General features: G+C 32.6%; 2 protein-coding genes across 2 annotated transcripts; both read left to right on the forward strand.

Moving 5' to 3' along the window:
- The first annotated feature begins 2803 nt into the window (after positions 1 to 2803).
- On the forward strand, positions 2804 to 5931 carry LOC105675640 (uncharacterized). The gene is made up of 3 exons (XM_067347222.1): positions 2804 to 2823; positions 2926 to 3050; positions 3149 to 5931. Exons 1-3 carry the CDS (start codon positions 2804 to 2806, stop codon positions 4480 to 4482), a joined length of 1479 nt encoding a protein of 492 aa, XP_067203323.1. The 3' UTR covers positions 4483 to 5931.
- A 1084-nt stretch (positions 5932 to 7015) lies between these two features.
- On the forward strand, positions 7016 to 9569 carry LOC105675643 (shematrin-like protein 1). The gene is made up of 3 exons (XM_012372925.2): positions 7016 to 7160; positions 7809 to 7980; positions 8497 to 9569. The coding sequence occupies exons 1-3, from the start codon at positions 7143 to 7145 to the stop codon at positions 8544 to 8546; spliced, it is 240 nt and encodes a 79-aa protein (XP_012228348.1). The 5' UTR covers positions 7016 to 7142; the 3' UTR covers positions 8547 to 9569.
- Positions 9570 to 16026: the final 6457 nt, after the last annotated feature.

Consider the following 16026-nt stretch of genomic DNA (forward strand, 5'->3'; position numbering starts at 1 on the left):
AGTATATCCTCTTCTTCATTAACAAAATTAATAAATTTATTTTACTTTTGATTCGGTTTTCAATTCAGACGATCGAAAAATATAAAATTCGCAATTTTGCGATCCACCCTTTACACCCTAGAATTCATATCGAGGATAAAGTCGTTTAAGGAGAGAAAGTATAAATGACATCGGGCTCGATGTCTGTCCCTTAGTCGTCAAGAACCGCACGCACGATGCATTACCAATCGCATGTGAGTATTCTTGCATATTAATCACCATTTGCTACAGAAAAGAGTAAAAAAAAATTGCAATTTTATAACAATTACAACTTGTGATAACGCACTAAGTAATAAAGAACAAAAATTTCTCACGCGCAAGAATTACATGTTACAAGAATAGATCTGTGTGAAGTGTGAAACCGATATATCGGAATATTTATCGGAATGCGTGCGATTTACGTTTCCCTTTTATTATTCAATATGCGAGTAAATCGATGCGCGTTTATTACATCGGTATGCTACGAGAATGCACGGATGCAAGTACGCGTCAGTCTTTCGATTATAAATTATGGAAGTTAATTTCCACGTAATTTTATATGATAAGCCAATAGATCGTTAACGAATTTGTTTATGAGGCTATTAACATCTTATTCCTTTGATGTTATTCTGAACTGAAGTATATAGCTTATACTGCTTTTTTTTAATGGCTGCAAAATGTTTAAATCAATTGCAACCAAAAATGACATATTAGTGCCGAGAATCTATTTTATTAACTTTTACAAATAAAGAGTTATATTGTTATTTAATATATAGTTGTCTGTGTATACGTAACTAAAAATTGATGCAATCAAATTATTATAAATTTTAGATATTAAATTTCATTGTTTTATTTAATTTTAAAATAGTATTGTTTGCATTCTCAATTATTGCAATTTATTAATATGTTTATTTGGGTCATGTGGAAAAAATATAAAGACATACAAGTTATTTATTGAACGAGTGAAAAGAACTGCAATTCCATAATTCACTAACGCTCTAACTCCAATAGGTCAAGGAACTTAAGTTAAAAAATAAATAAATCATAAACGGAAGCCTAACAACCATCATTAAACGCATCACAGCTTAATGAAATTTTACTGAAAAAAGTACAGAAACGTTAATCTAATTTTAAGTCATAACAATGATTCGTCTTTTATTGCTGTGCAAAGAAATATATACGATCACGCGCAAAGCGCACGATAGAAAATCAATTTTATGAATGAATACTTATAAATGAAGATTTAATTTTAAAATACGCTGGATAGACAAGACGTTATTCTTTTTGTTACAGACTCAACAATCCTACATCATTTTCGACATTTTATTTTTGCATGTTTGTTGCTATTTGTGGCAATAACGTATTGATAAAATTTTGTTCATATTCTGTTTTAATAAATTACACATCCAGAGATTTTATTATCATATAAATTAAATTCATGGATAAAAAACTGATAAAAAATAATATTGAAAAAATATATGTAACATATATGTCAATAAATAGATATTTTATAAGCTTAGTACTTTCATGTCACAGAACGTAACAAAAATTGTGTCATTCACTTATGTGAATACTCACATTAAAAAATGTTTTCAAATTATTCCTTTAGAACTACGTATTTTATAAAATAGCGGATAAGAAATAATAACCGGTAAAATATCCGTATGTAACACAAACGCAACAGTGTGTCTTTTGTTATACGAATCCTACATAAGTCAAAAGAAAATCTTCAATTACAAGTTCCGTTACCGAGTTTCTCTTTTTTATTAATGTATAAATTTTCTATTTTCTATATATCTATTTAAAAATATTGATATTAAGTTTATAAATGACTATCTCTCTCAGACTTTAATTGAAAACGTTGCGTTGTAAAATTCTCCCTGCACTTTTAAAATTGTAAAATTACGAAATTAGTTGCTAAACTATTATTTTGTAAAATTGTAAAATTAGTTACGAAACTATTACTTTACCGGAAGCTCCATGTGTTCCAACAATGTTTCCTGCATACTTCGCGAAAATGCAATCGGCATGACCGCACACAGACCGATTCTATTATTATAAGAATTGAGTTCCATGCGACGAGACGCAGTAATAAGCATGTCCAGGACTGATATTTGCGCTGATGCGTGTGTGTGTGTCGGCGCTTCTTTTCGCTGAGATTTTACACAATCCGTTGTTACTGCGACGGTGCGTTGATCGTCGGATTTATGTGCATACGCGCCTCTTCTTTTTTCCTTACGCAATGGCAAATAAAACATAATGCTACGGGAGATCATACCGGTCACGCTACTCGTGTTATCGTGTATTACGCAGCTTTTTATTAGTTATGTAGTTTTTTACGAAAAATCTTAGCTGTCGAACGTTGTCAATTATTATCGTTTCATGTTCAATTGTGGCATGGCAAGCAATAAAATCTTGCGATTGTTTCGATTCTAATATTTTATATATTATTATTAAGGATAAATTCAATTTTTTGATAAACTTTATACTACTTTACAGTACTAATTAGTACTAATTGGCATCTAAGATATAATTACTATTTTTATTTTTAATTTAAACATTTGAATAATAATTTGAATATTAATTATGCTAGATTCTTGCTAAATATGAATCTTGATTACTGAAATTATTGTTATCGCTAATCTTTATTTATTATAACTTAATATTTTATCAAATATAATGTTTTATCAGTTTCTTTTAATTATACAATAATGAATAATTATACTATAATTATACTATAATTATACTATAATTAGACGTATTATCGTGTGACAGGAAAAGGACGATGTTTGAGATTGCATCACGGTCAGAATAAAAATACTTTAATGAATTTGTGTTACTTATTAAGCTTTTAATCCTGCAATTGTTACTACGCTGTATGCAATCACAACATCAATATTGAATCAGTAATATTGAATTACTGAATAAAATATGGAATGTAATACTGAATTTTCTTTCGTTACAGATATTCGCACTCTGCATCGCACTCTGGTGCGTAATAAATGTCGGGGAAACAGCAAGGAGCGCAATCAGTAAGCATAATTTAAGAAAGAAGAGTTAAAATTTTTAACTAATTCTTTCCAGTTCTGTCAAAATTTTGGCATCTGTCAAATTGCTCTTTTCAATTCAGATCCGGAAATACTGGCGAATTTCGCGAAGAATGTAGCCACAGTGCTGTCACCGGCCGTATTAGGCGATATACAATCCCGCAGAAATCGCTCGTCTCTACAATCCGTCCTGACGGGACCCCTTCAGCTAGATGATCCGGACTCGACCTCAAGTCGAGACAACATCGTCGACAACACGTCAAACGCAGGCAGTTATTATCGACCAGACTCTTATCCTTACAACGGGCTGTACGAAAACTCTGCTGAGAGACTCGAAGAATCCGACGAAAACGAGCAGCTGAAAGAATCTCTGCGCGATGAGTCTTATCTACGGCAGGAGCGTCCGAACTTTTACAGACCTTACGATTTTCCAGTGAACAATAACAATGCTGAAACGACTGAAAAATCAGTCAATATTGCAAACATCGAGTCATCGACCGGTAATATCGAGCAGTCGTCCACTAATCTATTTCCTTCTTATCACGGCGTCGACTTTCCCAAAGCCGCCTTCCACGGAGCCACCTCCTTCCTAGCGAAGCCCCACGCAGGTTTCTACGGTTTCGGGCCTTATGGACACGGATATCACCATCATCACCATCATCATCCGTACGGAAGCGGTGAGTCGGGCGAGGCTCCGGAGAATGGAACTGATCATCGCGGCTACGGTCCGCCTTTCGGCGGCCACGGTTACGGCCATCCCTATTCTCCGTTTCCTCACTACGGCGGCTACGGTCACCACGATTCCTTCTACGGACCTTACGGCCACAATGGGAACAACTCTAACGGACATTACGGGCATCACGGGCCTTATCACGGCGGTCCCGACTTTTACGGGCCTCCTTACGGACACGGTTACAATCACGGCCACAATCACAACGGCAATGGTAACAATAATGATGACAGGCAAACCGAGGAACCGGCCGACGGCGATCAGAATAACTCGACAAAAAACGGCTACCCGCACCATTATGGACCCCCTTTCGGAAAGCCGATTCTGGGTTTCCCATTCCCTTTCAGTCCTTTTCACCATTTTCACGGAGGCTTCAAGGGCGGCCCTGTGGGCGGGGTTGGCTATCCTCTATATGCCGATCCGTATTTGATTGGTTTTCCTTTCCATCACCCTTACGGACCTTTCTTTCACGGTAAGAAGTATCTGCCGAAGGGCAAGCCCGACTCGGGTGAATCGGGAGAGTCAACGGAAGCACCAGCTGGAGAACTCTCGCAGAATGAAAATCCCGAACGTATCACCGCGTTGAACAATGAAGAAGCAGCGCCAGCTTCCAGCTCGAATCAGTACAAGGCGTCGGGGCGGAAGGGTCTAAAAGTTAGTCTGATTAATTTTGAGAGGAAGATCTGAACGCAGAAAATATTAATTTTAAACTTGACAGAAGGGTTTTTCTGTTAGAAAATGAGTTATTTAAGTGCTGATTATTGCTAATTATGTATTGTTCTTCAATAAAAAATAAAATAATAATAATATGGAACAGAAAAATGTCATGAATTCCATTTACTGCAGCATCACAAAAATGAACCTTCAAATATGTAAAAAATAATGATCAGACAATTTTTTTACAGAAAAAAAATTAAATAAGAATTTTACGACATTGTATTATAATCCATAAAACTATTTGCAAATAATATTTGGCTTTTTTATAATCCTTTGCTTATTATGTAATTTGCAGTATTTTGTATCAAATACAGATGTGTTATATAAAGTTTAACATGTATATTTTTCCATCGTCACATCATTATCCTTCACAATATAACGATATCGGATTGAAAGGACGGAAGAGAAGTCAATAATTAACGACTGTACTAATTACTGATACTGCGCGACATGCACATTTAAATTGATCATCGGTTTCTACCGCACGTTCCCACAATTATGATATAGAAAATGTTCTCATGATTATTGCCGGCCTTTATTCACGCAATTATTCTTTGTCTCAACAATAATGCATGGCGCGTACATGGTCCAGTAATTTTCGTGGCCTCCATACGATTTTGCATATGTGTCGCTTCTGTATGTACTGTGCCAATGACGATACGAAACGCGATTATGCAAAAGTTAGTTAGTTACACTACGTTTCCAAGTAATCATAGGTAGTTACATCAGTTTTCCTTATGTGAATAAAAATATTAACAAATCTCAAAACATTCGAAAATATTTGATTTATGTAGAAGTATATGATAGAATGCAATTCTATGATGATAAGGTATAAATTATAAGATATAGATAAAATTTCAAAAGATGTGACCATTGTTAGACTTGATAGCATTAATTTTTTATAACTATTTTGGTATTTAGAAATTAATCACACATTACAAATTTTTCGAAAATATTTTCTAGAATTCTTACAAAAAGACTATAAAATAATTTGTTGTAGCACACAATTCAAGGTGAATGCGTAATAATTTACGTAACACGCAGGAAATTTTTTACTGTTCTGAATATTGATTGCAGATTCGATCTGGAAATGGAAAATAGATCGAGTCAGCGAAAAATGTGGACAGTCAACCGTGAAGGTAAAGGTAACAAGAAAAATATATTCCGATAAAAACAACGACAATCACGGAATATTCATCCAAGTTTTAATCGATTGAAATGCAAATCACGGCCATATCATTCTGGCATTTTTGCATAATTACATTCTTGCAAATTTTATAGCAGAGATGAAAAACAGAAATGACTCACGTGAAATGACTCAATTGAAGAAGATAGCAGAACAAATTATAGTCTCAAAAATTGTTTAAAACTTGTTAATATTAATTACATGTAAATTATTAAGAAATAGTTTTAAATATTTATCATATACTTTGGTATCATCGTATACTTTAATAACTTTCTACAAAAGATATTTGCATCTTCTATTAAACCTGTTATATACAAAGATTATACGAATCATGTGTTACATCTGTTTAATTACAATATAATTAATAGCGCAGATCAAAATACTCGCCGAAAAATTAATGGAAATAAATTGGAATATCAATCTCAAGATATGTTTCCTGAAAAATAATGACTCTGCTAAATTAATTTACACGTCTGATTAACAACTCCAACTCATGTATTTCATTGATATATTACGTATAGTGAGCAATCTATTACATAAAAAGTTTTATATCATTATATATTATAATAGTATTTTACATTCTTACATCTTATCTAAACTCAAATGTCAAGACTGACATTAATTGCTCTAATTTTAGCAGCACAAAAAAGTGATAATTTTCTATTTCAATGTTTTTCATTTTTTAACCCATCCTCTTTTTAGCAAATTAAGGGGCAAATGTCGCCAAGAATGTAAGCTAAGAATGTCGCCACGAAATTGGCAAATCAAATACGCATATATCAAGCGCACGAGCGCAATGTATCAACATAATTTCATCAACTATACATTTTGTAACAGAATCTCAACTTGCACAATCATCCACGTCGCGTAAGCGTCGTGTGTCATCTCTTTCTGTTTCGATTACGATACTCGGCGAGGAGCGCTTCCTCGTCCGGACCGAACCTGCTGCTGGGATTCACCGGCGGGCCCCTGCATTATTGCCGGTGATAAGCGATTAGCGATTACAGCAACGACATTAAGTATCCGGCCGTTGCGACGTATAATTCCTTCTTTCTTGCTATAATGAGGGGGTTACACGCGCTGCGGACACACGCGAGCAACCGCGCCGGGGAAGAAATTTGGATGTCAAGGCGCCCATCGGGCGGGGACTCACGTGCTGCACATCACCGCGCGCCGTGTTTCTTTCATAATGCAAAGTCGCAACTCGCATAATCTCAGGGTAACAATGAAGTTTCCTATTAGCACAACAAACGGAGGCCAATGCAAGGCCCGGAAAAACGTACCGCTCGTGGGGGGTCCACCGTCTCGCTAAAGGACCCCGCCTTTGTTATAAAAGAACCCGTGTCGCAGAAACGATAGACAGTTCTGTGCTACGACAACATATGGAAAAAATTCGGTGCAATTGTTGACGTTAGCTGAGCCACACTTGCGATCACGAGAAAGAATGGCGTGCCTGAAGATTGTAAGTGCATCGAGAACTTGTTTCGGAATTGCTCTAGAAGTTAAATGTGTCAGTAATTTAATTCTTTGCGGTACAAATCTTTTATTTAAAAATTTATATTGAAGGATTTTTAATGCAACTTCAAATCCGTATTCTAATATAATCTTTATAATGTAAATGTAAGATTAAATTAGTCATTATTAGTCATTAATCTATATTAATCATTGTAACGCAACTTGCTCAATTATAATACAATCTGATAAAATTGAAAAAGACATTTTTAAAATATTAATATTATTTTCTGCTCTTTATTGTGCCGTAAAGAATAAATTGAATAAACGCATTGCAGAATCGAAATATTTCTGCGCTATTAAATATTTTTTTGCAAATTTTCTTGCAACTGTGCAGTATTCCTTTCGTCATCGTAGAAAACATTCAATTGTAAAACATTACGCACACATTAAAAATTTTTCGTATTTTAGTTTTGCCTTTTTGTTTTTACCATAAGTTCAATTATATGGCTCAGTTATGTCGCTCAATATTTTTAAGGCAAAAATAAAAAATTTATATATATGGAAATCTTTCTTTTAATATTAATATTTTTTTAAGTTATTATACAGATTTTTCATCGAATTTTCATAATGGAATCATTCTTTACTTGCTTTGTAGTATTTTGTTCTGCTTTTGGCCGTTGCAATCGGCGTGGCAGTTGCAAAACCAGGATACTTGGGCGGCTATGGATACGGCGGCTACTATCCATATTCTTATGGTTATAAATTCCCATTCTACGGCTATGGTCACGGATACGGACATGGATATGGTCATGGCTATGGAGGATATGGTATAATTTATAATAAAATCTACCTAATTTACAATACAGTTTACAGCATGGCAATATTATTGCAGAACCATCATTTTCTCGTCAATGTATTGTCTCTCTTCTAAAATTTATATTATTATTAATGCTTCAAGTATTTATAATGTTTAATATTTTATTTCTCGCATTTAATGTGATATTTGAATATACTAATTTATTGTTCAATTTCGGATTATTTGTTGTAAAAAATTGATTAGATTTATTATATTATTTGCAAAATTATATAGCTTGTGCATACATTGCTGGAAATAGAACAAATTATAGCAAAATGTTATTCAGCTTTGAATGTAAGTGTTTACGACAGTTTTTTTATTACACAAGATGACATCACACACGCAAGCTATACAGAACAGTTCATATATACACGCTAATTTGTCTTCATGACAAAGAAATCGTTCAACAAGCATATGTACACACTGTATGCTTAACAAACAAATCATTCACACGAAAGTGTTGAAGTATTTCTTTATTATTGTCTAGGATATCCGCACTACGGCTACGGTCATTATGGTCATTACGGTTACTATTAAAGCGGACACAAAACAACGGCCTTCTTCTGGATTCTCTGGAACACAATCCGAAGAATGAGCTCAGTTCAAAAGCGATCTACGTCATTTTCTTTTTATGATATGTTCTTGTCGTCAAGATTGATCTACTGCCCCGAAAAACATTCCTATTCATACATGTATCAAATTGTACAATATTCAATACATCTGTAACAAAATTTAAAAAAAAAGACAGAATCACTCAAAAAATTTCAGTATCATAAAGTATTCATATATCACGAATAATATCACAAATATGAATATATAAAAAAATAATAAGCTATGTATTATTGAAAATTAAATCTTACTAATGTTATCTTTGATAAACAGTAATGTTTAATCACTAATTATTATTGCAACAACTTTATACTGATAAAATAAATCAGCACAAACATAGGAAAACATATTTTACTAATTTGTTTTTTGTCTTTAAAAAATTCAGTAACTATTTTGTTAAGTAGAAAGAGCGATCGATGTTTGAGCGCCTTTGTATGCAAAGTGTGACACGATTGTTGCAATGGAATTTCGAGTGCACTCTAAGAGCGTACGTATTTACCTACACATATTTTTATTGAATTCGCATGTCTTCCTAACGTCACTTCAGGACACAAGCTTTTTGTCTTTTTATGATAAGTTACGGCGGCCACACCTGTCTCCTTTTCTTTTCACTTTTTCTTACATCACGATTACGGCAGCCTACGATTGACCGTACAATATCAAATGCTTCATCATGCCCGCGGCTATCTTGTCTGTTTGAATATCTTTGATATTTCAAAGGATGTATAAGTCTTTGCGCCAAATTACGTCTATTTTCGATGATTCATATTTTTATAAATTATATTGCGAAATATTATAAAATATTTACAGTGCAAGTCAAAATTATATTGTAGGCTTATCAACGATTTACAATAATTTATGCATTAATCGATTCAGTAATTAGATTATAAGATTATTAAAGTATGCCGTGTAAACAAAATTAAACAGTAGAAGAATTGTCTAAAAATTTAATATCGGCAATTTTTCTTTTTTTGAAGTATTTATTATTCTAAAAATTAAAAATTCTAGGCATAACCAAATAATCTCTATGAAAAAAATAATCCATCTATAATATTATAAGTAACTAAATATATAGTTATTTTACATAACTGGCTAATAAGAAATCGTGTAACATCGACAATAGCAACATTCAAATTGTTATTTACAACTTCGAGAGATAACTGATAAATTCAGAATCCGCTATCCGCAGAATCCACTAATTAGATGCATGCATGTTAAATAACACTAATATACATATCCCGGGAACCAAAAACCAGCTTGTTTGGCAAGATCATGGGAACTGACTTATAACATTCCACATATTACTTCAAGGGCGTAGCGAAGGTTACCGAATTTTAACTACAAAAAGCGAAAGTAGTCTGTAGTCTCGAAAGAAACAAGTTCGTTCGCAACATCGCGGGAACATCTTCAATCACGTGACCTACATACCTTGCGATCCAAGAGAACGGTAGAGCATGTAATATTTTAGCTTTTTATAAGATATTATATATTAAAATTATCACAATTACGTAACTCTAACTAAGCAAAAAATGTGTTTAATAATTTTTAGCTATAAATTAATCTCTAATATTCGTTAAAATTTTTTGGAGTAACACGGAAAGAACATTTTTGCTAAATAATTTAAAAATTGTGCCAGATACAGATTTGAAAATAAATTTTATTAGACATTCAAAATCAATAAAATACTCGATCTTTGATGGATCGTTAAAACTTTTTACTGCGATGTAAAAAAGATCGAATGCTCTGTTCATAAATTTTGATTGTCCAACAAAATTTTATTTTCAAATCTGACACAATTTTTAAATCTTTTTTCAAAAATGTTCTTTCTATGAACTAATTAAATTAAAATTTTATTGCTAAAATATACAATAGTTCATAAATGATTTTGACAGATAATTTATAGAATTACGAAAGTAAGTAAAATATCTTTTGAAACAAGTTTGTTGATAGTTATTATGATGTTTAATGCATCAGCTACCATAAGTAACATTGATGACGTCCTCGTGACATTTTAATTTGAATTGTAAATTTATTTTAAATTTTTGTCCACGAGACTAAACTATAAGTGAATTATTGCTATTACTTTGTTATGTTTGCGATTCCCCAGCAATACTAATTAAAATATTTCAAAACATTAGCAGTGATTTAAAAGTAGTGAAAAAGAATGAAAAATTTGCCTGATAATGCGAGAAAAATTGCAATTTGCCGAAAGTTAATTACTCTCATTTAAATTGCAAATTACCTGAGAATTCCGAAAGCTAAATGAACGAACGTCAAACACAATTAACAAGGAAAATACCCGCACGCTTCCGTTCATTCTATCTCACGAAGAATGCATTGATTGATTCTACTGCATTACACGCGAGAAATTGTAGTTTTATTCCTTTTACACTCTCTTTACATACAATCGACCTGATGTGCGACATCAACAATGACGAAGATTATGCTTGAAACCGTTTCTCCGAACCGCTTGTAATAAATTCACACTGTCTTTCAAAATAGAGTTAATAAATTTCCGAAGAATAATAATACAGATTTCTCGACACGACTCATCGATGACGAGCTCAGAAAAGTGCAGAAAACCTGAAATTCATCAACAACAAAATTCCTGCGTGCATTCCTAATGAATTGGAAAATGTTAAACAGAGAATGCATCACGTTGATAGTACTACAACTTATGCATTCTGCAATCTGCAGTGCAGCTAATATGTTAACTACTGAGGCGCGGAAGACGGGAAAAATTTGTTACTTCGTAATGCTTCTTACTTCATAAGTAATACGTAATAACAGATGATGAGGAGTGAGTTCCATTAATATTTCTTTTAGAATGTAAACCTTTTTTCTCCTGTCCGCCAATGTATCGGAGCATTAATCATTTAACGTCATAATATTATATGCTTAAAGTATCATAATTATTATATGATTAAGATGTCCTGGAATGTATGTTGATTAAAGTCGAGAAAATAAAGTTTTGAAGACATTTTAGAAAGAAGGTAAAAATACTTAATGCTATCTTGTTAAATCAATTCGTGATTATAAATATTTTTAACGGCCTGATATTTTTTATCAAATAAAAAAATGCATCGGTAACGAACTTGCTGTGTCCTTCGGGATTTCTTAATTCCAACGGCAAATATCCGGAACAATTTAAATGCAAATATATACAGTAATCCCCCTTAAATTTATATATCGATGTCTTAATACTAGCGTTTTTTTTTTATTTTTACTCCCCTTGTACCATTTCTTAAATAATCTTTCTTATTTCTTATTTTGTACTTTTATATAAACTTAAATTCTTTTGTCGACCTGAGTATAATTTTATTTTGTCTGTATAATGTGTGCATTTTAAAATTAATCCGATATTTTTAACCTTTTGTGCGTGTCCTTCAGGATTCACAAAGATCGTTTTTAATCAGAATGCGAAACGCCATTGAGCAACGTTTATTGCAGTTGTGTTAATGAGAATCAAACGTGAATAAATTCTTGGAAATTCGTGAAACGGAAACTTACCACGTAATTACCCACCGAATTTATGCACCTAGACGAGACGCAGATTATTCTAATTAAAAACTCGAGGTCATTAGCTAATTTTGATACGTAGATGTAGATACGCTACGAGCCTTTAATCTACTTCTGTAAATAAAATCTTTTCTTTGATAAAAGTACATAATATTCTATTTTTTTCATACGTGTGTTCAATGTGCGGATAAAGCAGATGTACAAATTTATGTTATTCTCACCGCTAAAAATACTTTTTAGAAATTGTTTGTTTTCAAACATGCGAGCGAGATAATCAGCTACAGAATAAACGTGACACAAAATATCTATTACATATGTACTAGCCTACGAACATGTCAAAATTTGCATAAATTTGCAGATGATTAATAATACATAATATTATAATATAAAATACATAATGTTTCGCGTATTGTTCGAGTGCTTATTAATAGATCTATAATAATCATGATTTTGCATAGTCGACCTTAATTAAGTCGGTAGTTTTGAAGCGCAGCGAAGATATCGCTTGTATTATAATTAAACGTTCGTGATGTGCGAGAAGTCTTTATCGTTAAACGGGATGTATCGTAAATTCTCGTTGTTACGTTGCGACTGTAAAGAGGTGTATTTGTATTGCAAAAGAAAACTGCCGCTTAATGAGCCAGAGAGATAGATCAAAATTAATTTAAAAATTATAATAAATTTCCTGCATGGTTTTATTCCTAATAAATATTTTTTAAAAATTAAATTTTTTTATAACAGCACAGAAAGTTGCTTTATCATATTTTTAATCAATTTTCCCTTTGATGCACAACAACGAGCGAAGGTCGGTGTAGGCAGCGATCACGACCTTTTCTGCGGTTGTATCGAGCCCCTTCATTCAGTTGAGATCTAAATACTAAGCGAAAGGTTAGCCGCACGAGAAGCGAACTTCATTCATGGATAATTACAATACTCTGTGAGTTATCTAACCTTCACGGTAAGATCAATAGGATATAAGTGTCGAGCAGGAAGAACATTTTAGCTCCTAATTAGTTTTGATAGCTGCCAATCATAGATCAAACCAATGATGTAACTTTTATATAATTATCCTTAAAAAAAGGCATGAAAGATTTTTATTGTTACCTTTTTTCCGCGATACTAATTGATTATCTTAATGCGCGTTGTACGTTACTTCGTGCTATTGAGCGGTTATTATTGCGAATATGTTGCATACTTTGACAGTTCACAGAAAAGATTAGTACTTCAATTATATTTAAAAAAAAGGTTAATAGTTCAATTTACATTTAAGAAAGAAACAAACGGACGTAGATTCTTTTGCTTAAACATTAATTTTTACGTATGATTTATACGGCTTGAAGGATTCTGAAAAACGACAGAAGAATCATATACTTCGCAGATGGCAATGGAAATACAAAAAGAGATGATTTAGTGGTGGAGTGTAATATTTGTCACAACAACTTATCTCTTTCTATTCAAAAATGTCTGGATTCTCATACAAAAAAGACACATTCGGACAAATTGAAAAATACTATTGAAAGAAACACATAACACAGTTGGTTCATCAGAACGCTTCATTACTTGAAACGGGCACAATATCTATATACAAAATATTTTGCATATGCATTTACAAGTGGAAAACGCGACTTTTTTCCAATGAGTAATCAACACCTACGCTTCTGAAATCATCGCGCAAGTTAACTCGTGATAAAAGAAATTTCTCACGTATTGAATAAAAAGTATAGTCCTTTGCATTCACGATTATGTTTATTCCGTTTACATAAAAAATTCATTAGAATTGTTAATAGTTGTTCATACATCGATAACTAAAGCGATTAATATTTTAAATATGATAAAATTAATAATGACAAGATGTGCAGAATCCCTATTTTCTATTACTCGTTAATATCGCAAACTCTTATAAAATATTATATTAATAAAAAAAATGATAATTAAGAGATACAAATTTTGCCAGAAATTTCTTAACAATTTAGAATACGTTATGTGCATGAATTAAATATCTCCAAAAAAAATTATCTTTAACTTTTAATTATTGTCATGTACATCTGTTATAACTGTTCATTAAACGAACATAATACCAGATAAAAATTGTATAATATGTTTTAACTTAATTGGTTTGCGCAAAAATTGCAGGCCACATATTTAATTACTTATAATTTTTAAAACAATTGATTGTAATCGATCACTGATTATCTTGAAACAAGTGCGAAATACGCAAAGATTGAAGATTTTCTCTACGCGAGTTCTATTCACTTACGCGTTAGCAAACAGATTAGGTACTTACGCTGAGTACTTACGCCACTAGCGTTAAACTTTTATTGGACCTTGCTATAGCCGGTGCATCGCTATGCAAGTCGACGAAGCTCGCGTAATGTTTGCGATGACCCGTCGATGATCGTCAAGCATCATTGTGTTTAAGCATCTAAGCATCCCAGACTCGACGACGAGTTTGCAAGACCCAAGGAAAGACGGTAATGCAACAACCTTGCGTAACGAAAGTCTGCCGGCTTTTTTCGCTGCTTTTTTCCCGCGTACTTGAAAAGTCGTCACATTAAATGTCTCTTCTGCGTCTAGATGCAATTAATCGTGAGATCAAATAAAATGTCTGAAAATTACGTTAATATGCAAATAAAATTTTTGCATTAACAAAATTGTATAATACTGCAGTAAAATATCAAGAAATAAGTCATTTGGAGAGAATGCACATTAAATTAAATAATTATATATCTATTTTATTTATGTAATTCTATGCTATTAAAATGGCACTTAAAAATACAAAAGAAATAAAAACTTGAGAAATAGAAAAGGATAAGAAGAATCCAAATTAAATGCATTAAACATTTCTCTTAAATTATTATGTATAATCACTTTTAGGGAGTATTGCTTCTTTTTTCATTTCCAGAAATTTCTATATTCTATCTTTATTTTATTTCTCTCTACTTCTTCACAAAATCTTCTTCACTAAAATCAGTTAATATTTTTACGATGAGAGAAATTAGCACAAAATTATCAAAATTCTGCTAACTGCTTTCGTGGCAGTGGTTATAAATCGATTAGTCTTACATCATGCGCAGTCTATAATACTTTTACGCAATGGTGAAATGTCAACAATATCTAAATTCACGAATTGTAAATATTCCTCGTCCATTCGCGAACTTCGCGAAAAAGCGCTCGTCACCCGCGCTTTACGACAGCAATTAAATTTGACTAGGCTTGCCGGCTGCTACGTTACATGGATGCGTTACATCAACAGGATCGGTAGACACGTCTTTGATAAATGCACATGCAGGATGGTAAATGACGTTTACGATAGTAAAGTATGTCAAAACTTTGCCAAACGATCGATTGCAGTCATCAAAGCTTATGACACTACGATGTTTATCGCCACTTTGAATCACACCCTTAGAGCCTAAATATGTATGAAAAAATGGTTACATAATGCAACCATGAAGTCTATCGTCACGTAGCTATGCTGTTGAATAGTAATTATGCCCATTCTTTCGAATCTTTTCTTTTAAGTGCACGAAAAACGAGAATGCAAAACGAGACTTGATCTCGTTGGCATTTTGGCATGTTATATGACAGTCTTCTTTTAACGAACTGCGTAATGTAAATTTCAGTATTTTTATCTTCCAATGTAGAATGTAGAAAAAATTGCATCACAATAGGATGCAATATTTAATCATTATCAGATGCGTTATCATGTGACATTTGACCAAGCCGAACTTGATTAATATTGATTCACCCACTATTTGATATTCATTCAATAACGAGAAGAAAAAAAGAAACATTGTGTTTAATTTAAAAAAAGATCATCAATTTTACATTATACATTACACAAATTTCGAGTAATGTTTTTTGTACAAAAAATCTATTAACGTGTAGCTTT

This window comes from Linepithema humile, chromosome 1, assembly GCF_040581485.1.
Source record: "Linepithema humile isolate Giens D197 chromosome 1, Lhum_UNIL_v1.0, whole genome shotgun sequence".
NCBI classification, from domain to species: Eukaryota; Metazoa; Arthropoda; class Insecta; order Hymenoptera; family Formicidae; genus Linepithema; species Linepithema humile.